Source organism: Vulpes vulpes, chromosome 5 (genome assembly GCF_048418805.1).
Source record: "Vulpes vulpes isolate BD-2025 chromosome 5, VulVul3, whole genome shotgun sequence".
NCBI classification, from domain to species: domain Eukaryota; kingdom Metazoa; phylum Chordata; class Mammalia; order Carnivora; family Canidae; genus Vulpes; species Vulpes vulpes.
This window is the reverse complement of record NC_132784.1, coordinates 57,802,515-57,828,480: the sequence shown is the minus strand read 5'-3', so window position 1 is coordinate 57,828,480 and position 25,966 is coordinate 57,802,515. Positions and strand designations below refer to the sequence as shown.

General features: G+C 40.1%; 1 protein-coding gene across 4 annotated transcripts in view; it reads right to left on the bottom strand.

Moving 5' to 3' along the window:
• The window catches only part of ATP9B (ATPase phospholipid transporting 9B (putative)), a 240,280-nt gene that overhangs the window by 204,879 nt on the left and 9,435 nt on the right, over positions 1 to 25,966 (bottom strand). For all 4 annotated transcript variants that reach the window (XM_025997772.2, XM_025997773.2, XM_025997774.2 and 1 more), the window contains exons 2-3: positions 12,578 to 12,751; positions 711 to 861 (exon numbers count right to left, since the gene is read on the bottom strand). In XM_025997772.2, coding sequence (XP_025853557.1) covers positions 711 to 861; positions 12,578 to 12,751 — 325 coding nt within the window. The remainder of the gene's footprint in view (positions 1 to 710; positions 862 to 12,577; positions 12,752 to 25,966) is intronic.

The window sequence follows — 25,966 nt, the reverse complement described above, 5'->3', positions numbered from 1 at the left end:
TCCTGACAAGAGTAGTCTTTTAACAATGGAGTCAATAGTTTTGTGTGTCTTACTAAAGAGTAAATTAGATATAAAGCATTCGATGAATGGGGGAGGGTGGTGGAAGGCAATCAATGCCTGATATAAAATCAGCATGATTACTTACATTAAAACAGAAACAGTAAAACTTATTTCATATTACCAAAAGATTTTCTTGCAAAATAGCATTACGAGTAAATAACTAGGATGTGTCAAAATCTTTGATGTAGAAATAAAACCAGTTATCAGCTTCTTTTGCCTTTAGAAATTGGTCTATAAAAGTAAGAAATGATGCACAAAAACCAAAAATTACTCAATTATTCTAAATGTATGCAAACTCTGTTTTGTAACTTAAGCCAAGAATATCACTAGTAAGGAAATATTTAAACTTAGCATATACTTGATTAAATATAACTAATGCTATAACAATATAACATGGCCTAGAATTTATAATATGAAGTAGAAAATATTATCTATAAATGCTTATAAATATTTTGTTACTGCGTCATGTTTGTATAAAAAAATTATTTTACTTTCATCATGAAGTTCCTTACAGGCTTTAAACTTAACATTCCATTTCACCTCCAACCAAAATTTATGACTTATTTTCTGATAATTTAACTTATTTCTACAATAATAATAATAATTTCTACAATAATATTTCCTAGTCTTAGGAAATGTAATAATCTTACCCCAGGTATAAAGGTAAACACATTATATTTTTGGTTTTTTATAGAATTTCTGGGATGCTTTTCTTCACACTTTTCAGGATATCCAAGCCACACTGTGCGAGCTTTTAGTTCTCTCTTTCTTTGACAAATATTTACCAGCCAATCACAGCAACTGCATGAAATAAAAGATACATATTATGCATGATTTTTTTTAAGTTTTAAAATTAATTCTACATATTTAGAACCAATACTAATTGCTCCTTTATTTACCAGACACTGATAGTATGCCTAATGCTAACCTGTAGGGCTTGTCTTAAAATAGGTTGTGCTGATCTAAATTTGACATAAAACACTAAAAGAGACTTGTATGAGTGCATAATGACCTCTGAAACCTCAGGGAAATGATCTTCCCTGTTTAGACCCTCTTACTAAAAAAATACAACTATTAACATTCTGAAGCAGTCAATGCTCTACTATGAGGAGAAAAGGATAACCATGTGGTTGGCAATTCTCAATATACCATTCAGAGATCCAATGATAAAGATTCTCAGACATCATCTCATCATTGTCTTTGAGGTAATCCCTGTTTTCCTCTCTTAAAGATAATTTTAGTAACATTAATATAAAATTAAGAATTGTGGCTCAATTCAATATTTAGAAAGGATACTAATGTTTAATGGGATACTCTAACGCTAATAAAAGCTCAATTACATTTTCATGTAGTTATCTTCATCTATACATGTTTTAATTCTCAATCTATACTTGCATACTTGCTCTAAGAGTGTCAGGGTTCCACAAGCACAAATACTCCCACTTCCTGGATATCCAAACCATTATTTTTGAACAGAGAAAATAAACTTTCCTTAAAACACTGAAGAAAATGATGAAAAGGTATCAAAATCATCTGAACTAAGCATAAAATAATCATGAATTTAAACTTGAGCATTAACAATTTGGTTTAACTCAAATTTCCAAACTGCAGAGGAAGACCTAGAATGCTTTATTATAAAGGAAGCTGTTAAACTGCGTCTTCTAGATGTAGGGCAGGCTAGAACAGCAGGCCAGCAGCAGAAGGCAGAAGCTCTGAACTTCATTCTGTGATAAGAGCAAGCTGAAAAGTTTACATGAAATCCTGCATGACAATGACAGTCTTAGAAGGTGTGATTATAAAATGAGGTTGGTATATCAGGACTTGGATCTTAAAATTACTATGGGTGCACTAGCCCTTTACTCCAATCACACTGACATCATTCTTCAGAAACTGCCTCACTTTATAGATGCCATGGTGGCATCCTAGGCAAGGGAGTACAGATGTCTATATAAACTGAAATCTGTCTATTTCTGCTGAATGTAAAACCACATGAACGCTACAGACAACAGCTAGAATAAAAACCTCAACATTAACACCACTGTGTGCTATACCTGAAACAAATAACCCATTAAGTTCCAAAGCCCTACACTCCATAAACTCTAAACTAAATACCAAGGGCTAAAAATACATATACTCAATAGTTTATTTTTTTCTCTACAGAACTGTAGAGGAAAAAACTCCAAGATTCCAAGACTTCCAAGATGCAACTAAATTATTTGCAACACTTTGCCACTAATAACTATCAACAAACAAAAGTGTTATTACTAATTATTTCCTTATGCAAACCCAGAAGCAAGTCATAAGCCATAATCAAATCACATGCTGTCTCACAAAATTAAATGAATACAAGGCTTAAGGTTTTACAAGCCTGGAGCTCCACCAGAACTGCTACGGGATGATGTAGACAGAAAACAGGACCAGAAAGGAGAGATGAGTGACTTGAATGTCAAGAGTAGAGGACATAAACACCAAAAATTAAAAAAGAAAAAAAATCTGTAACCCAAGAAGTATACATAAGCCCTACTGAGTTGCAGAGCTAAGCAGGAAAATAAAATTATGGGCAATTTTTGAATAAGATACACTGGTAAACACTGATACTGAGAGGGAGAACCCAGGAGAGGTCCTTGGGAAAAAAATAACCAGAAGCCGCAGCTAACTAACACTTCCATTCAGGCAGAACATTTTCTAAACAAGTGATCACTCAGGGGACACTGCCCATTTATAGATAGGCCTCCTGACACTGTCAGGTCAAAGTGACACTAAACCCAATATGACACAAAGTATATTTTTTATTAAAACATCATAGGATTAGTTTTTCACAAATGCCTCTATAATCAAAGTAATACTCTAATATTAGAGTATCTTTATATACCAAGATCCTGTCTCCTAAAGCTTTAACTAGTCATAATTATGTAATGGCTACCAAAATTTAGAGAGCCTTCTTCCAAAAACAACCAAATCTAGATACTTATGATATCTGACAGGTACCCATGGTTACCAAGAGCAGCACAGACTACCATCATCTTAAAAGATTAGCATCTCCCCATGTTTCTGCACTGCAAATGTGCTGCAGATTCCCTGAAAATGTAGAGACCATTAAGGACAGGAATAATCCCAGAATATGACATCCACCTCAACCCACCCATCCACCCTACTGTTCCTATGAAAATATCCTCAGTGGCTCCACTTCCTAAGGATAAAGTGGCTTTTGGTAAGAAGTGAAATGTACATCTCTTGAGAAAGATACCACCACTCAGAGAACTAGCATGTCGACATGCATCACAATAACTCACAGGAAGGACATTCAAAGTTTTGGAGGACAGATTATGGAAAATTTTTTTCAGTGTGTCAGAGCTGGACTTTTTACCAAATAATAAAGATGAGAAAGCAGTTCCTAAGCTATGAAGAAATAAAAGCCTACTCAGTTGCTGAAATTAGGAATAATTTTAAAATAAGCCTCACTAGTCATGGAGTCTACAAATAGAAATATACTGAAATATTTACAACTCAGTATTAGTTGCAACCTACCCGAAATATTTACAACTCATTATTATTTACTACCTACCTTTATTACAATATTCACCAACATTTCCTCCTGTAATTAAACCAAGTAATCTTACGTATCTTCTACTCGTCAATCCAAAATCTAGTATTAGTGACACTGAATTTTATAATGCCTAACATTTAGGGAATAAAAAACAAGCAAATACTCAAAAATGAAAATTTATAAGAAATTAAGAAAATATAACCAATCTAAGTTGCTAGATGTACAATTTCACTGTGTAAGGTGCAGTTTTTAATTTAAGCAATAATCTTTCAGTAAGGCAAATATGACTGAACAAGAACATAACAATATCTTCGATCATTTCTCATTCCCCATGGCAAAAAAAGACACACATTAGTCCGTATAGACTGATTAGAATCTGCCAATATGGTTGTTAGCTTTTTCTACATTATCACCATTGATCGAGATATACTTTATATATCTATTATACTTGATTGTTTTGTGTTTTTGCTACCATCTCCATTTGCAAATATATTCTTAACACTTTTCTTTAAAAAAAAGTAATATATTACAAATAAAATCCAAAATTTGGCTATGTTCCATTTGGTAAAAACAAAGTCCTGTAAAAGACCAAAAATAATTAATTCAATGGGGGTGCCTGGCTAGCTCAGTTGGAAGAGTGTGTGACTCTTTGATCTCGGGGTTGTGACTTCAAGCCCCAGGTTGGGTGTAGACATTACTTAAATATCTAAAACTTAAAAAATTAATTCAACAATGTATTCAAAACTATGAGGAGACTCGTAACATTAAAAGTCCATAATTCTTGGCAACTATTTGGGAGCAGAGATAAGTACCACTTCTGTAACACACGAGGTCCTTTCAGAGTCCACACCATTAACAAGAAACTGTCCATGTCATCACAGTCTGTGCCTGTCAGTACCCACTCTCCCTTGCTCCACACCCTCAGCAATCTCTGACAGCTCCTCTATTACTCGGTGAGTCTCCATGCACACAAGATACTCCTCAATTCCAATGAGATCCTTGTGTCAGGTTCCCCTTAGGATGCAGAGACCAGGCTGTTATCCACTTGAAGACACCACCAGGACTGGTCTAATTTGGAGCACACCTCTTCACCCTAGCAGTTTTCCCAGTTCACAGAGCAAAGAGTAATGGCTTTAGCTTGTCAAATCAGACCTTGGTTCAGTTTCTGGCTTGTCGCTAAACCAATTTAAGAGGGACTCTCCTAGTTCTTGGCTGGAAGTAGTGGAGAATGAATGTCCAGCTCCTGAAGAAGGTGCATACCATGGAGAAAGAGCACCCCAGTACCAATCGTGCTCCTCTGTGCACTGGGCACCAACAGGGAACACACCTGTGAATTGCACACCACAGTCATGAATTGGAACAGTGGCTCCACCCAGAATCCTCTGCTTCAGCTCTCTCCTCAGTTCACAACCCTGGCCACCCCCCCACCCCAGATCCCCCAGCCACACTTCCACTGCCAAGTCTGTGAGACTTCAGGCGCTCTCACTGATAGACAGTCATAACATTATGCTGGAGTCAATACAAATGCATGACTATTGATTTTCCTTTGTTGGTTATTGATCTACCAAAGCATGACCAATTTTCCCATGTTTTCAGTCCTCATCTGAATCCCAGTCACCTTCTCACTCAAATAACCCCATGTTCCCAATTAAGGATAAGAAAAAGTTATCTTCTCCACCACTACTTCACTCTTCCACTCCTACCCTTCCCTCTGCCTAAAAGGATGGATAAAAGTTTTCCTTCTCAAAATCATCTTTCTCCCCAAGCTGCCCCTTTCCTTTATTTTTCAAAACCTAGGCCACATGTCCCCTGACATTTTCAGAAACGTCACCCTTCCACGTGGCTCCCATTATCACAACAATGACAGGACTCTAAAACCTACACCTCCAAATCCTGCTTCTGAACCTGACAGAATTGTTTATATTATACAACCCAAGTTGGATTTTTAATTAAGAAAATTATCAACAGTTTTAGATGAGCAATCTATAACAACAAACAAACCCCACAGCTCACATCATACTTAATGGTGAAATACTAAAAGCTTTCTCCCTAACACTGAGAACAAGAAGCAAGAAGGTATACTCGCCACTGCTATTCGACATAATGTGTTCCAGACAGACCCATAAGGCAAAAAATGAAAATAAAAGGCATAAAGGTTGTAAAAGGAAGAAATAAAACTGTCCCTGTTTGCAGATGACATGACTCTCCATGTAGAAAGTTACATGGGATCTACAAGAGCACTCTTAGCATTACAGTAAGTTTAGCAAGGTTGTAGGATAAAAGACAAACATACAAAATCCAACTCTAGTTCTATACACTAGCAATGAACAAAATGTGGAAACCAAAACTTAAAATGCCAGTTACAAACAACAAGAAAAAAAAAGAAAGGAAATACTTAGGAATAAATCTACCATGTACAAGACCTGTGTGCTGAAAACTACAAAATACTGATGAAAAAGATCAAAGTTCTAAATAGAGAGATGTAAATTGTGATCTAGAAGATTCAACACAGTAAACATGTCAATTCCCTCAAGTTAATATACAGGTTAAACATAAGTCCTATCAAAATCTCTGAAAGGATTTTACAGATTGGGCTAGATTATTCTAAAATATCTATTGAAAGGCCATGTAACTGGAATAGCTACGAGAATCTTGAAAAAAAGAATAAAATACAAGGAATCAACCGACACCATTTTAAGACTTAGATAAAGGAACAGTTCTCCAAACTGGGTAGCACCAACAGGGCAGACAAAAAGACAATAAAGATAACATAACAGAGTAGATAGCCCCCACTCAGGTATAGCCAACTGATCGGTGACACAGGTACAAAAGCAATTCAGCAAAAAAAGGATGGTCTTTTCAACAAATGGTGTGTAGCATTTGGATATATATAGGCAAAATATAAATCTCAACTGAAACTTCCCACCTTGGACAAAAATCACTCAAAAAGGATCTAAATGTAAAACTATAAAACTTATAGAAGAAAATCTTTGAGATACAGGACTGAGACACAGTGAAAAGTTCTCTGACGTGACACCAAAAATGCAATGCTCAATGGCAAAAACAGAGACCAACAGACAACTGGACTTCATCAAAATTAAAGTCTTTTGGGTCTGTGGAAAAATTCTTTCGGGGATGAAAAAACAAGGTACAGAATGGAAGAAAATATTTACAAACTACCTACCTAACAGAAGACTCACAGATATAATATATAAAGAACTCTTAAAACTCACAAGAAAACAAAACAAAACAAAACAAAAAAACCAAAAAGACATTGGAACAGAGCTAAAGAAACACTTACTGAAGAAGACATGCCAATGACAGGAGAGTCAGCCTCACTAGTCCTTTAGAAAATGGAAATAAACTGAGGCCACAATGAGCCATCACTACACACATATTCTAACAGCTAAGATAAAAAAACAGTTGACAAAGGAGGAGGCTGACAAGGAGATACTGAATCTCTCCTATACTGCTGGTTGAAATGTGAAATTGTACAGCCACTCTGGGAAACAGTTCAGTACTTCAACAAAACTAAACATATACTTACTATGTAACCCAGCAACTGCCTCCTGCACATTTATCCCAAAGAAATGAAAACTTATGTCCACACACACACACAAAAAAACCCATACATGATAGTTCAGAGCAGCTTTTTTCAAACATCCAAAACTTGAAACAATCTAAATGTCATGCAATAGGTTAATGGTTAAACAAACATTCATCCATGTTTGGATGGATGCCAGTCAGCAATAAAAAGGAACAAACTACTGATACACACAACTATTTGGGTGGATCTCAAGGGCACTGTGTTGGCTAAAATAGGCCAATCTCCAAAAATCGGTAATTGAGTGTTTTACTTGACATTCTCAAAATTAAAATTATAGAAATAGAAAACATAATTAGTAGTTGCCAGAGCCCAGGGCCTGGTGCAGGAGAGAGAAAATGACTACAGAAGCCAGGAGACAATGTGCAGTGATGGGACAGTTCTAGTTCTACATCTTTACTGCTGTAGGGGTTACATAAACCTACACATGTAGTAAAATGCAGTGAACTATAGACAGTTTAAATGAGTGTCAACTTCCTGGTTTGACACTATACCATAGTTATTTAAAATACAACCACTGGGGGGGTACTAGGTGAAGGGGTAAGTAGGACCCCTCTATGATAACTCTGCAATTTCCTGTGAAACTATAGTTATTTCAAAAGAAAAGGGTTTTTTTGTTGTTGTTGTTGTTGTTTTTTAAGATTTTAATTATTTGTTTGAGAGAGGGAGAAAGAGAAGACAAGTAGAGGGGAGGGGCAGAGGGAGAAGCAGACTCCCTGCTGAGCAGGGAGCCTGAAATGGGGTGGAGGGGACACCACCTGATCCCAGGAGCCCAAGACCATGACCTGAGCTGAAGGCAGATAGATGCTTAATCCACTGAGCCACCAGGCACCTCAGAAAAGCTGTTTTTCTTTTTTTAATACAACAAAGTAAAAGAATGAAAATTATATACTATGCAAACAGTAATCAAAGAAAGCTGGTATCAAGAAAAAGAGGGAGAGACAGAGACAAATCAAGAAACAGTCTTAATAATAGAGAAAACACTGATGGTCACCAGGAGAGGTGGATAGGGGGATAGGTGAAACATGTCAAGGGAATGAACGAGGATGATCACAGGGTGATGTGCAGAACTGATAAATCACTATATTATATACCTGAAGCTAATATAACACCATATGTTAACTAACTGGAATGAAAATAAAAAAATAAAAATAAAGAAAGTCGGTATCACTTCATTGAAGTTAGACACTATGAGCCTGCATAGAAGAAATATTACCAGAGAAAAAGATCAGTCCAAGAATAAGTTAGTACCCCTACACTTGCATTACCTAGTAACATACTCTAAAATACATAAAGCAAAACTGACAAATTAAAAGCAGTAGAGGGGATCCCTGGGTGGCTCAGCAGTTTAGCGCCTGCCTTCGGCCCAGGGTGTGATCCTGGAGTCCCGGGATCAAGTCCCACGTCGGGCTCCCTGCATGGAGTCTGCTTCTCCCTCTGCCTGTGTCTCTGCTTCTCTCTATATATATCTCTCATGAATAAATAAATAAAATCTTTAAAAAAATAAATAAAATAAATAAAAGCAGTAGGCACATCTTCAATGATATTGAGAAACTCACATAAGTTTCTCTGATAAGCAAACTTTGACTATGAATACAGAAAATTCAAACAAGACTATTAACAAATATAACTCACTAACATACAGAGCAACACAGTCAACAAAAAAAGTACAAATTAGGGACACCTGGATGGCTCAGTGGTTGAGCATCTGCCTTCAGCTCAGGACATGATCCCAGGTCCTGGGATCAAGCCCTGCATCGGGCTTCCTGCAGGGAGCCTGCTTCTCCCTCTGCCTGTGTCTCTGCCTCTCTCTGTGTCTCTCAAGAATAAATAAATAAAATCTTTAGGAAAAAAAAAGTACAAATTATTTTCAAATACACGAAGAAAATTGACTAACATATATAATGAATCATAAAGCAAGTCTCAACACATTACAAAGACTGAAAGAAAAAACTAGTAAGTATGTTCTCAGGCCAGAATGGAATTAAGATGACAGTCAATCATGTGGTTCGTGGATGGCTCAGTCAGTGAAGCGTCTGCCTGCAGCTCAGGTCATGATCCCAGGGTTCTAGGACTGAGCCCAGCCCAGCATCTCCCTGCTCAGTGGGGAGCCTGCCTCTCCCCTCTGCCACTGCCCCTCCTCCACTGCTCATGCTATCTCTCTCTTGCTCTCTCTCTCTCTCCAATAACAAAATCTTTTTTTTTTTTTAAAGGTAAGTCAATTACAGAGAGATAATTAGGAAAATTCCCAACTGTTTGGAAATTAAGCAGCATGGTTCTAAATTGAACATCAACTAAAGCAGAAATGACAACGTAAATCAGAACATATTTTGAACTAAATGATAATGAAAATACTGAATGTCAAAACGTACATGCATCTATTTTCTTTAAAGAAAAAGGTACAAAGCTGGTAATCTGAGAATTCATCTTAGGAAGAAGCACAAGAAGAACGGCAAGTAAAGAGGAAAAAAAGGGGGGGCAAGTTAAAGCATGAGAGAAAATAAAGGGAAGACCAGACATCAGTAACACCAAGAAGCAGATACCCTAAGGACTCAGGTGTCACTCATACAGTGTCCCACAGAGAATGTTTAACCCTAACTTAACCATGAGGAGACCTCAGACAAACCAAAATTTGAAATGTTCCATAAAATACCTATTGTATAGTCCTCAAAAACGTCAGTGGAATGCAAGATAAAGAAATGGCAAGGGGGGTTCCACATTAACAGAGCCAGCACAGGCAGGCCACCGACCACCACGCCAATGTGGGCAGGATCAGGGCAGAGACAGAGTAGGATGCTGACTTAAAGGAGAAGTAAAGTACCCTGTCAGAGTGAAATTTCCTGACCATGGCAACTGCCTGCTAGTCATGTAAGAAAATACCATATTCCAGGGCACCTGGGTGGCTCAGTGGTTGAGCATCTGCCTTTAGCTTAGGGCATGGGGTCCTGGGATCAAGTCCCGCATCAGGCTCCCCGCAGAGAGCCTGCTTCTCCCTCTGCCTGTGTCTCTGCTTCTGTGTATCTCTCACAATAAAATCTTAAAAGAAAAAAAAAAGGACCATCTTCCTAAGAAACAGGCCCCAAAGAACTAAGATTAAAGAGGAATGAACTTGTCAACAACCCTGTCTGAAAGGACTCTGAAAATAACAGTGAGATATAAAGAGAATGGCAAATAAATGTAGCAAAAGGTTAAATAAACATTAGTGGTCTTAGGCAAAGCGCACAGAGGAATTCTTGCAACTCTTCTGTAAGTTTGGATTTACTTCATGATAAAAGTGGATTTATTTCAAGGTAAAAGTTTAAAATTTCAAAAGCAAAGATAACACTAGAAGATTGGCTCTTTGAAAAGAACCGATAACCTCCTATCAAGATTAATAGGAAAAAGGGAGAGAGAGACAAACTAACAATATCAGAAACAAAAAAATGTGACATCCCTCCAGAGCTTCATACATTTTACATTACAAATATTTGTATTTGAAAATAGATAAATCCCTTGAAAAGCACAAAGCATTACAACACACAAAAAAACAAAATGTGCATAGCCCTGCAACCTGTAAAGAAATTCACTCTAAAATGAGTAAGTACCCACAAAGAATACTCCAGGAATATTGGCTATTTAACCTAGAAAATATTTTTGAAAAAACCAGACCACTCATTAAAAATTAGTAACAAGTCAGCAACTTCTAAAACCTTGTTTAGCCATGAAATTCCTTCTTCACATAAAAAGCTTCCAATATACAAGAAAGATAAAAACAGACACCACCTGGAAGTTGAGAGGGGGTGATAAGCCCCTGCTCAAGCTCACTTCCTGATTCTGCATGGCCATCTCTTTGAGGGATTCCTCAGTCTCTGGGAGTCCAGACCCAACTGTTTTTTGGGTTTTTTTTTTTAAGATTTTATTTATTCATAGAGGCACAGAGAGAGGCAGAGACACAGGTAGAGGGAGAAGCAGGCTCCATACAGGAAGCCTGATGTGGGACTCAATCCCAGGTCTCCAAGATCACACCCCAGGGCTGCAGGCGGCGCTAAACCACTGCGCCACTGGGGCTGCCTCAGATCCAACTGTTTAAAGACCATTACATGAGCTAAAACAGAAATCCAATCAGTTGTCAACTTCTTTTTGAAAACTTCTAAAGGGATAACGATAAATAAAATATCTTTCTACAATTATTAAATTCCTTTTATGGGCAAAAGGATATAAGTTCATGATTGTAAGAAAGGCACTGATCACAAATCTTGAACAGTAGAAAGACTATAAAAGCTCTGATTCAGGGGCACCTGGGTGGCTCAGTAGGTAAAGCACCTGCCTTTGGCTCAGGTCATGATCCTGGATCCTGGGATGGAGCCTCGCATCAGGCTCCCTGCTCAGCCAGGAGTCTGCTTCTCCCTCTCCCTCTGTCCCTCCTCCCTGCTTCTGTTCTCTCTCAGTCTCTGTCGCTCAAATAAATAAATAAATAAATAAATAAATAAAATAAAATAAAATAAAATCTTTTTAAGAAAAAAATCTGTAATTTTTTCAACATACCCAATCAATTTATGGTGGCATTGGTTAGCTGAAATCTTGCAGGGGCCCATCCCCAGGGTTGCCGAAGTGTCCTAGACAGTGTGGTTCTTACATACCAGACTCTATAAAGTCGAGAGTGAGCAGATATGATAGTTTATCTCAACCAGCAGTGAACTTGTTTAAAATATGAGTTCTTTTTTTTTTCTAAAGATTTTATTTATTTATTCATGAGAGACACAGAAAGAAAAAGAGAGAGAGAGAGAGAGAAAGAGAGAGGCACAGACACAGAGGAAGAAAGCAGGCTCCACACAGCGAGCCAGACATGGGACTCGATCCCAGGCCTCCAGGATCACACCCTAGGCCAAAGGTGGCGCTAAACTGCTGAGCCACCCGGGCTGCCCTAAAATATGAACAGTTCTTATCTTTGTTTCTTTCTGGTTAAATTAACTGAAGACTCTTCTTCCAAGTGAAAGCATTCAAGTCGAACAATACACAAAGTTACGGTATTATTAAACTGCATTTTACAGGCATATCTGCCTTTTTTGGATGAGAGTATGACTACAGATGGAAGAGAAGGGAGCACTGTTTACAACTGCCAACACGGTGACCAGAATCCATTCTACCATGCAATCACTAATCTTCTCCATTTTCTAAATATTAAAATGTCTCATTAAAAAAGTGAACTTGGCTTTCCATCCCTTCTTTCAGATTAGCACTGTTTGGTTTTGTTTAACACTATTCAGGATGTCATTTCATTTAGTTTTCTTTAGTTCGATATAAAAATATGTTAGAAGTTGAGCTTATCAATACCTTAACTGTGTAACCTCAGAGCATAGGAGATTAAGCAGCAAGAGATAACAAACCTGGTACAGAGGAACTTCCATCCTCCACAGACAAACCACTCTAGTCCTCTTTTTCTCTGTGTGACCCTAGCTCGTGGTAACGTGTGGTAATCGCTTTCATCATTCTCGAAGCCTTCTTCAGACATCATTAGTGGCATTTCATCCAAATGGGCAGACTCATCTTCCAGTTGGTACCTAGTCAGAGGTAAAAACAGAGTACTGAGGCAGGCCAAGCAGTCTTCTGTCACAAGTAAGGGTATTATTTAAGACAAGAGCTGGTCCAATTCTACTAATCATACTTTTCTTTTTTCTCCAAACTAAGCTGTCTATAGAGAAGGCAAACCATTGTAAATAAGGGAGGCTACTTTGCTTTACAAGAAATTTATTTAGCCAAGACAGGCAGGAAAGGAACTGGCTGCCCAAGGAAGCAGACCTGACTATGTGGGGAGCCCTCCACACAGCCACGGTCAGCTCAGTACCTCCCATCCATGATGCAGCAATATTACAAAAAAAAAAAAAATTATCTGAAATATTAGCAAAAAAATGTGTATTTCCAGCTCATATCTAAATACTCTGTTACAGACTGATGTGATGTAAAATTTGCCCCACTTTACATTCATCAAAGTCGTGAAAATGACTTTTGAACTACATAGGTGTCTTATGTTAAAAGGTGGGAACATGATATGTTGTCAGATTTGATACATGCAGCAAGGATGCTATGTCCCCCTTACACTGACTCTGTCTCTGTTACTCCTTTTTTTAAAACTTTATATTCAATGAAGTAATGTCCTCCACAACCAGCATCTCATTTAGAGTTCACTGATCCCCTTCTGATTCCAAAAACAGGGAGCCTACTATCAAGTGTCCATTTTATCTTTCCTAAATTGTGGACATATTCATCTTTTAAAAGTAATAGCTTACCTTGAGAACCAAAAATTCATCAGAAAATATAATGGGAAGTCCACAAATACTATCTTATTTAATTTTACATCAAGCCTCCATGGTAGGTATTACCCTCAATTGTAAAAATAAGAGAGCAAACCTCTGTGTCCCTGAAAGATAGCAGTCACTGGAATTGAAATTTCTCCTCATACCCTCTGAAGTCCACAGACTTTAGAGAAGACAAATAAAACCAACCAAGCCCACAACTACAGCATAAATGAGTGCCAGACAATACTACAATCTACTGAAAGATAAAAGCAAACCTGAAACAGGATAAGGTCAAAGAAGATCACAAAATGCACATCGTAGTAATCAAACTACTCAAAGCAAAGATGAAAGAAAACTCTTAGAAGCAGCCAGAGAAAAACATCTCATTAGAAGCACATCAATTCAAAAACGCCCATGGATGTCTCCCAGAGAGAGATGGAGGACAGAGGATAGGAACCCCACGTCTAAGTGCTGAAAGAGAAAAAGGCTCAACCCCGAATTCTATATCCAGCAAAAAGATCCTTCAGGAATAAAGGCAAAACAAAAACATTCTCAGATAAAGGCTAAAACTTGGAGGATTTGTCACCATCAGACCTACTACAAAAGAACATTAAAGATGTTCTGCTGTTGATACTAGCAGAAAACTTGGAATTTGGGAAATGAAGAGCAACACAAAATTGTTTAAAACGTGTACAACTATTGAAAGTGAAAGCTGTAACGTAGTCTGGTGAAGTTTTCAGCACAAAGAGATGTGAACAGATATGGCAGCCATATTGTAAGAAGTGGGCAGTTCCACAGTTTAAGTATAAAATATTAACAGGGAAAAATTAGCTGTGTATACTGCAATCTTCAGAGTGGAGCTTCTCAACAGTAGTACCATTCATTTTGGGTCACAGAATTCTCTTTTGATGGAGCTGTCCTGTGCACTGAGGAATGTTCAACAGCATCCCAGACCGTTACACATTTGAGGTCAGTAGCAGCATCCCTCAATTTTGACAATAAAAATGTGTCCAGATGTTGGCAAGTATTGGCTGGAGGACAAAAATCACTGTCTACAATAATAATAATAATATAAATACCTGAAGTATAATGGCATATGGTGTTAAAAGATTAGAAGTAAAAAGATGGAAAAAGATACAACACAAACACTCTTTCAAAGGAAGAAAAGTAGCTATTATGATATGAAACAAAGAAGACATCAAAAAAATTTTAAATGGAAGAACTGCCCAAGATAAAGGACATTATATGATAAAAGATCAAATCACACATAAGTTCTAGCAATCGTAAATTGCATAGGTGCAGACACCTATCACTAGTTTCAAAATACACGAAGTACAAAGTACAAAATATGTAAGTAAAAGGAGAAAGAAGCAAATCCACAACACTGCCTGAAGACTTGGTAAGTCTTCCGTCCGTAACTGACAGAACAAACAATATCAGAAAGGACATAAAGACATGAGCCACGCTGTCAACCAATGTACCCTGGCTGGCATTTACAAAGCACTCTACCCTGCACAGAACAGAACTTGATATTCTCTCAAGTGCTCAATGAATACTCATCCCCACGGACCACATCCTGGGCCATAACACAAACTAAAACATTCAATAGAACTGAAATCAGACAAAGTATGTTCTCTCACCATTAAAGAATTTCTTTTAAAAATCAGTAACAGAAAGATATCTGGAAAATCCACTACTATCTGGTGGGGAGAGGGCACAAAAGCAGTTTGGGAACAGAACAGTATGATGCTGGAGAACCATCCACAGAGTCCTCACAACTGCAAATGGAAACTTATAAACTGTAAAAGTTCTAGAGATCACCACCTTAACCTAGAACTCACCACAGGACAACCTGACGTCTGCCTGCTGGTGTGATACACAATAAGAGGCAGAGCCAGCATTCTTGCTAACACATGTATATATTTACGGTATTTACTCAATCTCCAGAGTAGTAGTTCTCAAAGTACATTCCCCAGACCATCAGCATCACCTGAGAATGGGTTAGAAATAGAAATTCTTGGACACACCCCAAAAAATGAAACTTCTGGAAGTAGTCACCAGGTGGGGGTCAGGAGGCCTCACACTCTGCTATTTACAGATTTTTTTCAGATTTTATTTATTTGAGAGAGAGAGTGAGCATGAGCAGGGAGGAAGAACAGAAAGAGAAGCAGACTCCCTGCTGAGCAGGGAGCCCCGATATGGGACTCCATTCCAGGATCCTGGGATCATGACCTGAGTCATGATCAGCCACCGGGGGTCCGCACTCTGCTATTTGAGAAGCACTGTTCTGGGGCTAATTTTCACAAGACAGTAAGTGCAGGAAATAAACAGCACTACCCAAGTCCAGGACGATCTAATCCAGATATGGGACACAGTTCAAACCACCAATCTGGACTCGAAAAATGCCACATCATTGGGAGAAAGAAAATCACTGCAAAGATTTCTCCAAATTTAAAGAAATTAAAAAGATAAAACCAAATGAAATAGTGGAACCTTGATTAGAACTCTGATTGAAAAAAAAAAGGCTATAAAAGACATTTTTTAAAATGTTCTAGAAGGTCAGAGTGGTGATGGCTGTACAACCCTGGCATACCAAATGCCACTGAATTGTGCACTTTAAGCTGGGGTGAATAGATACGTTGTGTATTTCACAATTTGGGAAAAAAATACAAAAGAAGACAAGTGAATAGAGCTATAGATGCCATATGAGGTATTACCGTTAATTCTCTTGGCTGGGACAACAAGCAACGTGCCTTAAGAATCATGCTTCCCGTGGGGAAACCCTTGCCAAAGGTCCCACCTGAAAAGCACTGAAGATCTGGTAAGCACAGAGACAAGGGCAATAAGGCACAAGGTTACCAGCTGCTGAATATATGTAAATTACAAGAACATTCTTTTGATGTTTCTGTATGTTTGAAATACCTCATAATAGCAAGTGAGGGAAACGTATCCAAGCAGAAAAAAATTTAAGACCCAAAGCGATGTCCTCTGTTGTTTCTTGAATCCACGTTTCTTTTTTCCTGCCAAGACCTGTTGTCATCTGGACACTGTCATCTGTATCTGTACTCATCATTATGATCTTCCTTCTCTAGATGGCTTGTGACTGGCCAACATTTTGAAAATGAAGGCCTTAAGAGTATGACAATGGTGAGTGCTACCCCAGATAATCAGGAATATCCAACAACAGAATTATTTCCATTCCACTCTAAATGTTATTGAACTATATCTTCTGTGGTACACAGCAAGTGCTAAATGTATATAAAAATATATACAATATACAGTATGTAACAGGCTTTCTATTTTTTAGTAGTCCTTTGGGGAAACTGCAGATGTGGGTGTTCACACACCTGCGTGTGTGAGGGCATATGCATGTGCAGGCAGACAGTGATGGTGCCAGGCAGTACTTTGCCTACTAGGAGTCTGTGAAAAGGTCGAAGGCAAGATTCAAGAAACCTTTACCTTCTTGAACCAGGAGCCTAGGTGTCAAGAATCCAAACACAAGTGTAATTCAATGATGGGAAAAATTTCCTTGAACAATAAAGCCAAGGCTGACTTGCTACCTAAGCTTCTTTTAACATCTTTTTAACATGTGGTAACTCAAAAATAATCCAGCAAGTGGATGACTAAGTTACAGGTTACTGAATTATCCCCTACTGTTGGATAGAGAGGACGACCTTTATAACTTCCCACTAAATAATGTTTCAGTGGAAATATCTGTACACAGAACTTTCTCCATATTTTTACATGAATTCTTTCAAAGATTCTCAGTGCTGTAATTGTTCTATAAAGTCATAAGCTCTAAAACACTTGAAATAGTGCTAACTGCAAATGTAAACTCCCACCACTATGAGTGCTATGAATAACACCCAGCAGTTTTACCCTACCCTCATCAGATGGGAGCTGAACACATGCAACCCTTCACTTAAGTAAGGGGAGCAGAGTAGCATCTTACCGTCACTGGCACTGATTCACACGGGGTCTTATGCTACTGCTTACAAACTATGGCTGAGGCTGCTCCCCATGCTAGAGAAAGTTCAGTTTAGCTGGGCATACTTGGGGCATGTGCCCTGTGGCAGCCCTGGAACTAGTACCCTCTTCCTGGCTCACACTGAGCAGCCTCCTTACAGGTTAAGATTTCACTGGCCAGGAACTCAAGGTGCCTCTTCAGCAAACGTCACCAGGACAATGACTGCTTTCGTTAGTGATGTGCTCACAAAAAAAGATAGGTTCCCAGTGTCCGTTCTAATGTATTTTTGCCCATAAACCCTGTTATTTTCAGTGAGTATTTTTTCTACCACATACAAGGTTTTGCAGGGATGTATATACCACATAACAACAGAAATGGTGCTATCTTTATACAAGAGAGTCCATCTCTTCCACATTGATTTGTAATACGAGCAAAGAGGACTGTAAGCTACAACCACATGGAAGCGGAGTCTCTGCCAGGGCCTACAGAAGCAGAAGCAGCATGTTGATAACCTGATTTCAGCCCTGTGAGACCATACGGTTCTGAACTACAGAACTGGAAAATAATAAATTTCTTTTAAGCCATACATTTATGATAATTTTACAACACCAACAGGACATTAATACAATTGCATAGCAACTAATGACATGATTTTGTTTTCTTTGTATTATGAGTCAATTCGACAACCCTGCTTCCTGCTACCCAGGTCTCATCTTTCCTCCCTTACGTGAGACAGCTCTCAGCTAAGACTGGATGCTAAGTAGAAGACACTGGTGCTCTACTCACAGAGGATGTAACTGTGCTCACAGCCACACTGGGGCTCTCCCAGGCACTCCAGCGCTTCAGCGCAGTGACAGGCACTGAGAGAAACTGACACTCAGCACATGACAAATACGGGGACTACTTGCCCTTACACCGTAGAGAATCAGCCTAAGTAGATGGAAGTGGATCCTCAGCAACCACTAACCACCAAAACAATTCTCCTCCTCCTAAGATAATTCAATAGATAAAACAAAAACCACAAGATCTCTGTAAAGACCAAGGAAGACCACCTCTCAAAATCATTACATGAACAAAGGCTCTGCAAGCCATCTGGCTGAGCTGGGTACCTACACTCAGTCCACTAGATGCTGAGCACCAACACCTGCCTACACTGAAAACATGACGGTCAGCAACAGATGCAGTCTTTAACTCACGGGGCTTGGACTCATTCATCAGGCAATCTAAAATGGCAGCAGTGGCAACTGGCAGACAGTTACCTAGCCCTGGGTGGGTGCCGACTGAGCCCCAGGCTGCAGGGCCGCATCCAAGTGAAGGGACAGGGTGTGCGTGGAATGGGTGCGGCACACAGGAAGGTAGGAGGGCATGGCTAAGGAAGGACTGCTAGCCACCCAAGCTAAGCCGCAACTGTCCGTAGGAATTCTGAAACTAGAGTTGGGACACAGCAGGTAGCCTGCTTCAAGATAACTACAGCTATTAACTCCTGTAAGAAGAGCTACTGGAGGGACACCTGGGTGGCTCAGTGGCTGAGCATCTGCCTTTGGCTAGGGGTGTGATCCCGGAGTCCTGGGATCGAGTCCCACATCGGGCTTCCTGCATGGGGCCTGCTTCTCCCTCTGCCTATGTCTCTGCCTCCCTCTCTCTCTGGGTCTGTCATGAATAAATAAAATCTTAAAAAAAAAAAAAAAAAGAAGAAGAAGAAGAGCTACTGGAGGTCTACACCATTACGCAGACCACAGAGCTCAAAACAGGACTCTTCTGGAAGAGAAGACAGAGACAGATGCATATGTAAAAGGATAAGAAAACATTTCCTATAAAGATGGAAGCTTACATACATGATCTACCTTCAATACCAAAAACACTGCTTTAAAAAAAAAAAGTTTTTTTATTTATTTATGAGAGACAGAGACAGAGAGAGAGAGAGGCAGAGACACAGGCAGAGGGAGAAGCAGGCTCCATGCAGGGAGCCCGACGTGGGACTCGATCCCAGGTCTCCAGGATCATGCCCTGAGCTGAAGGCAGGTGCTAAACTGCTGAGCCACCCAGGCTGCTCTACTTTTTTTTTTTTTTTTTTTTTTTTTTTTAAGCTGAAACCTACATGGGATCCCTGGGTGGCTCAGGGGTTTGGCGCCTGCCTTCGGCCCGGGGTGTGATCCTGGGGACCCAGGATCGAGTCCCATGTTGGGCTCCCTGCGTGGAGCCTGCTTCTCTCACTGTCTGTATCTCTGCCTCTCACTGTCTCATGAATAAATACATAAAATCTTTAAAAAGATAAATAAAGCTGAAACCTACAGAACAGAAAACAAGAGATGATAACGAAATGTAGAGAGCTAGAAAGGAGACGGATGGATGGTAAATAAGCAGGTCCAAGAAAGGAGACATGTCGGCACAGCAGTGGGGAAGCGGAACCTCGGGACCAGCTGGTGTCACAAGGGCGTCTCTGAAGTGGGCGTGGAGGGAGGAAGAGTAGGAAGAAACATCTAGATTCTGGGTTGACCCCTCCCTGCTACAGATCACAGGACATGTATCCCCTGGGGGAGGGAGGGCAGGAGAGAAAGAAAGCAGAGGGCGAGGCCAAGGGAAGGACAGTGAATGTGCAAGCCTGCACGGCCTCCCTTCCCTGCCTCCCAGATAGGAATTCAGTGTTGAGAGAAGGAAGGTCAGAAGCCAGAGGCCAGAGTTTCTGAAACAGTCAGGCATGAATCTAAGCACTTCATAAACATTCTATTAATTCTGTTTTATTTTAGACAATTAACAAAGAAAGTTTTTTTTCTGTTTTTAAGATTTTATTTATTTATTCATGACGGGGGGGGGGGGGGGGGGACAGACACAGGCAGAGGGAGAAGCAGGCTCCATGCAGGGAGCCTGACTTGGGACTCAATCCAAGGTCTCCAGGATCACACCCTGGGCTGAAGGCAGCACTAAACCACTGAGTCACCTGAGCTGGCTGGAAAGTTTTACTATAAAAAAGAAAAATAGCATTAGATGCCCAAGACAAATGTGGTCCATCTTTATATTGTGACATCAATCAGCTTTAAAAAAAGAAGGAAATGTGATGTGTGCTACAGCTCGAAGCTTGAGAACACGACGCTCAGTTGGGCCAGAAACAAGAAGACAAACCGTGATGGTGTCCAGCTCCGTGCGATGATGAGGACAGTCAACTCCACATGCAGATCCGGAGAGGGCTGGGGACTGGGAGGGGGATGGCAAGGCGTTCCATGGGAGCAGAGTTTGGGTTCAGAAGACCCAAGGGACCGTGGGGACAACGGCACAACAGTGTCAGTGTGCTTACTGCCCCCCACCCTCAAGCAGACGTGGTCAAGATGCTAAGTTTTATGTTGTGTCTGACAGAATTTTCTTAAAAAGAAACAATTTCAGGATCCCTAGGTGGCTCAGCGGTTTGGCACCTGCCTTCCACCCAGGGCGTGATCCTGGAGTCCTGGGATAGAGTCGCACATCGGGCTCCCTGCATGAAGCCTGCTTCTCCCTCTGCCTGTGTCTCTACCTCTCTCTCTCTGTGTCTCTCATGAATAAATAAATTAAAATCTTTAAAAAGGAAGGAAGGAAGGAAGGAAGGAAGGAAGGAAGGAAGGAAGGAAGGAAGGAGAAAGAAAGAAAAGAAAGAAAGAAAGAAAGAAAGAAAGAAAGAAAGAAAGAAAGAAAGACAATTTCTGTAAATATTACTGACTGCTGCTCCACAGCAGCCAAGTAACCCCTGAAGGATGGCTATTTCCTCAGCATTACCCACATCTCCCACAGGCCACACTGGGCCGTACCCCCCAGGTCAGCCTGAACTGTGCCCGAGGCCTGCCCTCCGGGTCCTGGCGCTGCCACAATTAACGCGCTAACGGTGGCACAGTCACCTGGAAAACCAAATCTTCATACACTCGGCACACTCGGGCAGAAGTCTGATCCCTGGGGGAGCTGGTGTGTGGGTGAGATCAGATAGCAGACACTAGGAGAAAGAACATCTGAGGAGACAGTGCCTCGAAATGGGGGCTGGGGGATGCAGAGCCTGCTACAGCCGGGCACCCCCCTCAGAGCAAAGGAGACACTGGGGGAAATGTCACAGCGCGTGACAAGAAAACAACATCTCATGAACAGTCCTTACAAATACAATTTTTATAAAGCAAACATGATGGAATGACGGAAGAGCAAAGATAATCCATGACGAAGGGACCTACAGCTGCATGCACAGCATCACGCACGGCCTCGTCAGGGACGCCAGCCTGGGAACCCACCGCCGAGGGGCTGCCCAGAGCCAGCGCCCACCAGGGCAGCGGGGTGGCGGGGATGGGGCAGGAGGCCCACAGAGCCCTGGGACCGCCAGCGCCAACACAGAGCGGGTGGGCTGCATGCAGAGGGAGACAGGCAGCGGAGGCCCCGGCAAAGGTGTGAGGCCAGAGGCAGCTGGGTCTCAAGAAGAGACAGAGGCACAGAAGGTCTGGGAAGACCCGGAGGGGTGAGGGGAAGCCAGCCAGCTGGAGCGGGCGAGCCCCGGAGGCAGCTGAGGAGGCTGCCGAGTGGGGCCCGAGGGCAGGGCAGCCAGTGGAAGGACTCTCACTAATTCTCAGTGGAAAGGGAAGTCACTGGAAGGTTTTAAAGCTAGGAATCATTTTTGTTTTCAAAAGAACTTTTACCACATGCAAATTAAAACAACTGAAAAAAGGAATTCTTAACAGTTAGCATTCTTAACAGTCTTGGATAAGTGGGCACTCGTAATGGCTTGTAACAGTGTGGGAACAACTTTTCCGGAGAACGGCTTTTGAAAATGCTTCGAAAGTCCTTTTTTTTGGTCATGTGAGTAAACTTTCACCATAGGTTCTAATTATCCCATGCAAACACAAATATTTGAAAACATGAAGAATGTATACAAGATGAATCTACAAAGACGACCACTGCTGACTGTGCTGTGCTGCACAGGAGTCCGCCCAAAAAGGCACAGACTGTGATACCAATGATTAGTCTCGGTCACACGTGTCTGACCACTGCACTGTCGCTGACAGCAGTGACCACAAGGAGAGGAGCGGCGGCCCCGGCCCTTGCTGCCGCACTAGCCCCCAGGGCTCACTTATTCCAGGGACCGCTGACACCAGCACATAACACCCCCACAACAAGGGACTCATCATTTTAGACGCTCAGGCAAAGGGTCTTCTCATCTATGAAGTAGGAGGCCGAAAACAGAGTCAGTAGGTTTCCTCAGAAAAATTCCCTTTTTCTAATTCTGTGCATAAAATCATTTCTTTTAAAAGTCAACTACAAAATGAATATTTATACAAAATGCAATTAAAATTCAAAATGCCACTTAAATGTATTATAATATAGTATACAAAATGAGATTTTTAGTCTTCTTCATTAAGTTCTTTCCGCGACTGTATTGCATTTTAGCAAAAGTCACAATCTTATCAAGTTTAATGCTAGAAAAGTAGTAAAAAGCATCTGAAAGAAAATGAACATAAGCAACATCATGTTTAGTAACCTCCACTTCAGAGATGGAGCCTTTGAACTGGCAAGCAATTTATTCCATTTCCAAAGCAATTTTCCTATTGTATTGAAAATTTTACCTCAGTATTTAAAAACAATAAGATGATGAATAATGGATTTTTTCAGAGACAGGATAAGCAGAAAATCTTAAGTGTCTTTGTTGCCTAGTGTCATACACACTTAATTGGTTTGTCACTCAAGAAAAATCAACGTTTCCAGCAATTAAGTATAATTCTGGAAACATATTTTTAAAACGAATAAAAACAATGTGAACAAAGACGACAGAACAGATGATACCAAACCCAAGAGTACTGCCACGCTAAGAAATGGAGACAGCTCTCTTGCTGCTGCCAAAGGTTTAGAAAAATTAGGAACTTTCAACAAAACACTCAAGTACTAGAAGGTGCATAATTTACATGTATCTAAGTAAAAGTAAAAGTAAAAGTAGGTCAATACAATAACTAGCTTAAACTCACATTAAGTATCTAACAGCCTTATTGTTTCCATTTTGATGAGGAACATTTCTGAGAAGGCAACTGATATAGTAAAGGGAGAAACCATTTAAAATATGCCTACAGCTTAAACTTTCTTTAAGAAAAATAAACACTGCCTCCTTTTGCCTGCATGTTAGTAAAGTAGAAAAACAAAGCAACAAAGTGCTATAAAGAAATGTGTATGTTTCCTTCATCAAATACTGCTTCCAAGTTCAAGTGTGTCACTGATGAGTCATTAATAAGCAACAGAACCGGGGATCCCTGGGTGGCTCAGCGGTTTAGCACTTGCCTTCAGCCCAGGACATGTGATCCTGGAGTCCCGGGATCGAGTCCCACATTGGGCTCCCTGCATGCAGCCAGTTTCTCCCTCTGCCTATGTCTCTGCCCCTCTCTCTCTCTCTCTCTGTCTCTCATGAATAAAAAAAATCTTAAAAAAGAAAAAAGCAGAACTGTGTAACTACTGGGAAATCGGGACTCTTCCTTTCCTACAGCAGCAGAGGAGATAAACAGCAGAATAGGGATCCCTGGGTGGCGCAGCGGTTTGGCGCCTGCCTTTGGCCCAGGGCGCGATCCTGGAGACCCAGGATCGAATCCCACGTCGGGCTCCTGGTGCATGGAGCCTGCTTCTCCCTCTGCCTGTGTCTCTGCCTCTCTCTCTCTCTCTTTCTCTCCCTGTGTGACTATCATAAATAAATAAAAATTTAAAAAAAAAACAACAGAATAGTCTAAAAAGAAAAGAAAAGAAAAAAAGAAGAAAAAAAAAAAAAAAGTAAAGGAACAGTGCCTGAAAAGCATGCCTTGACCTTAGCAATAAAAACAAGCAAGAAGGGCCAGAACCAGTCAGCCCCTCACACCCAGAGATGCCCCCACACGAACCATGTACACAGTAACCTCGGAGCCACTGACTCCTCTTCCAAGATGTTCTGTCAGAAACCTCAGTACCAATTTCTTGACATAAGAAATTACACCAATACTACACATAAATTGAAATAAACTTCTAAATGAGAATTAATGGTACAAGATCTAATATTATATAAATGCCAATCCAGAAACTTGAAGATAAGTGGGCCAAACAGCTCAGGATACATACTCCATCCAGTTCCCTAAAACCATGATGTTCACAATCACCAAATCTATCTTCATCCTAATACTGTCAGTTGTAGAAAATGAAGTAAAACATTTCTATTCTGGCAGGTTTAAAGAATTTCACAAACTTAACTACAGATCCTTAAAAACATATCTCTGATTCCAAGGAATCCTGGGCCTGGGCACTTTGATAAATGCCATCTTAAGAATCATTCCGTACCTGGAAAAACCTTTTCAGTTGTGAATCATCACAGAAAAGAAGAAGTTTCATCTTTACGACCAGTAAAGACTCAGGAAAAATTGTATATAGATACTTAGAATGAGAAAACCAGCATTAAAAAAAATTTGTTTTGCCTCTATCAAGAAACACACTAATATTTTAGAGATAATCAGACAATAGCCATCTGTTCTCAGCATGAATCTCTTTTCAAACACTAAAGTTTAACTATTATAATACTGCAAATGGCTCTAGGCAGGGCCAAAAGCCATACTGCAATGAGAAGAAAAGAAAAGGTACTAACAGACATGGATAAACAAAATATGTCCAGGTTCATTCATTCCTCCTTCAACTGCGAAGATAATTTGAATGACATAGGTACCATTTAAAAGTCAGAAATGAAAAATATCAAATTAACAAATACCTTACTTCTACTCAACTATACACAATGCAAGAAGAAAAGCAATGCCTCACATTAGTTTATAGAAAGGATTTTAACAAGTAATTACATTCTTACCGAACTGTTAAATACTATGTGTGGGACACAGTATTTCACTCACCTAATAACTTCTAAAATAAATAAATAAATAAAATCACCAGCCTCCCCCATTGCTAAAATACAAGAACATCCTCCTGTATTAACCACACTCACATCGTATCTAATTCAGCCCACTGAAATTTTCATAATACAAACCCAATGATGAAAAATTTTATACAAGTTGTAACAATTTACAATCCCTATATTTTAAGTATATTGTGTACTAAACTGGTATGATTATAATGAAATAAAAATAATTTCACCCCAAGGAAAACCTGAGAATCTTTAAAATACATTACTACAATTCATTATACATTATAAGCGCAAAATGACATTTTTATATGGTCAAGGAAAAAGCCTTTTTTTTTTTTATAATTTTTATTTATTTATGATAGTCACACAGAGAGAGAGAGAGAGGCAGAGACATAGGCAGAGGGAGAAGCAGGCTCCATGCACCGGGAGCCTGATGTGGGATTCGATCCCGGGTCTCCGGGATCGCGCCCTGGGCCAAAGGCAAGCGCCAAACCACTGCGCCACCCAGGGATCCTGGAAAAAGCCTTTTTTTTTCTTTTTTTTGGAAAAAGCCTTTTAAAGCTCACAAAGCAGGGCAGCCCGGGTGGCTCAGCGGTTTAGCACCGTCTTCAGGCCAGGATGCGATCTTGGAGATCCAGGATTGAGTCCCACAGTCAGGCTC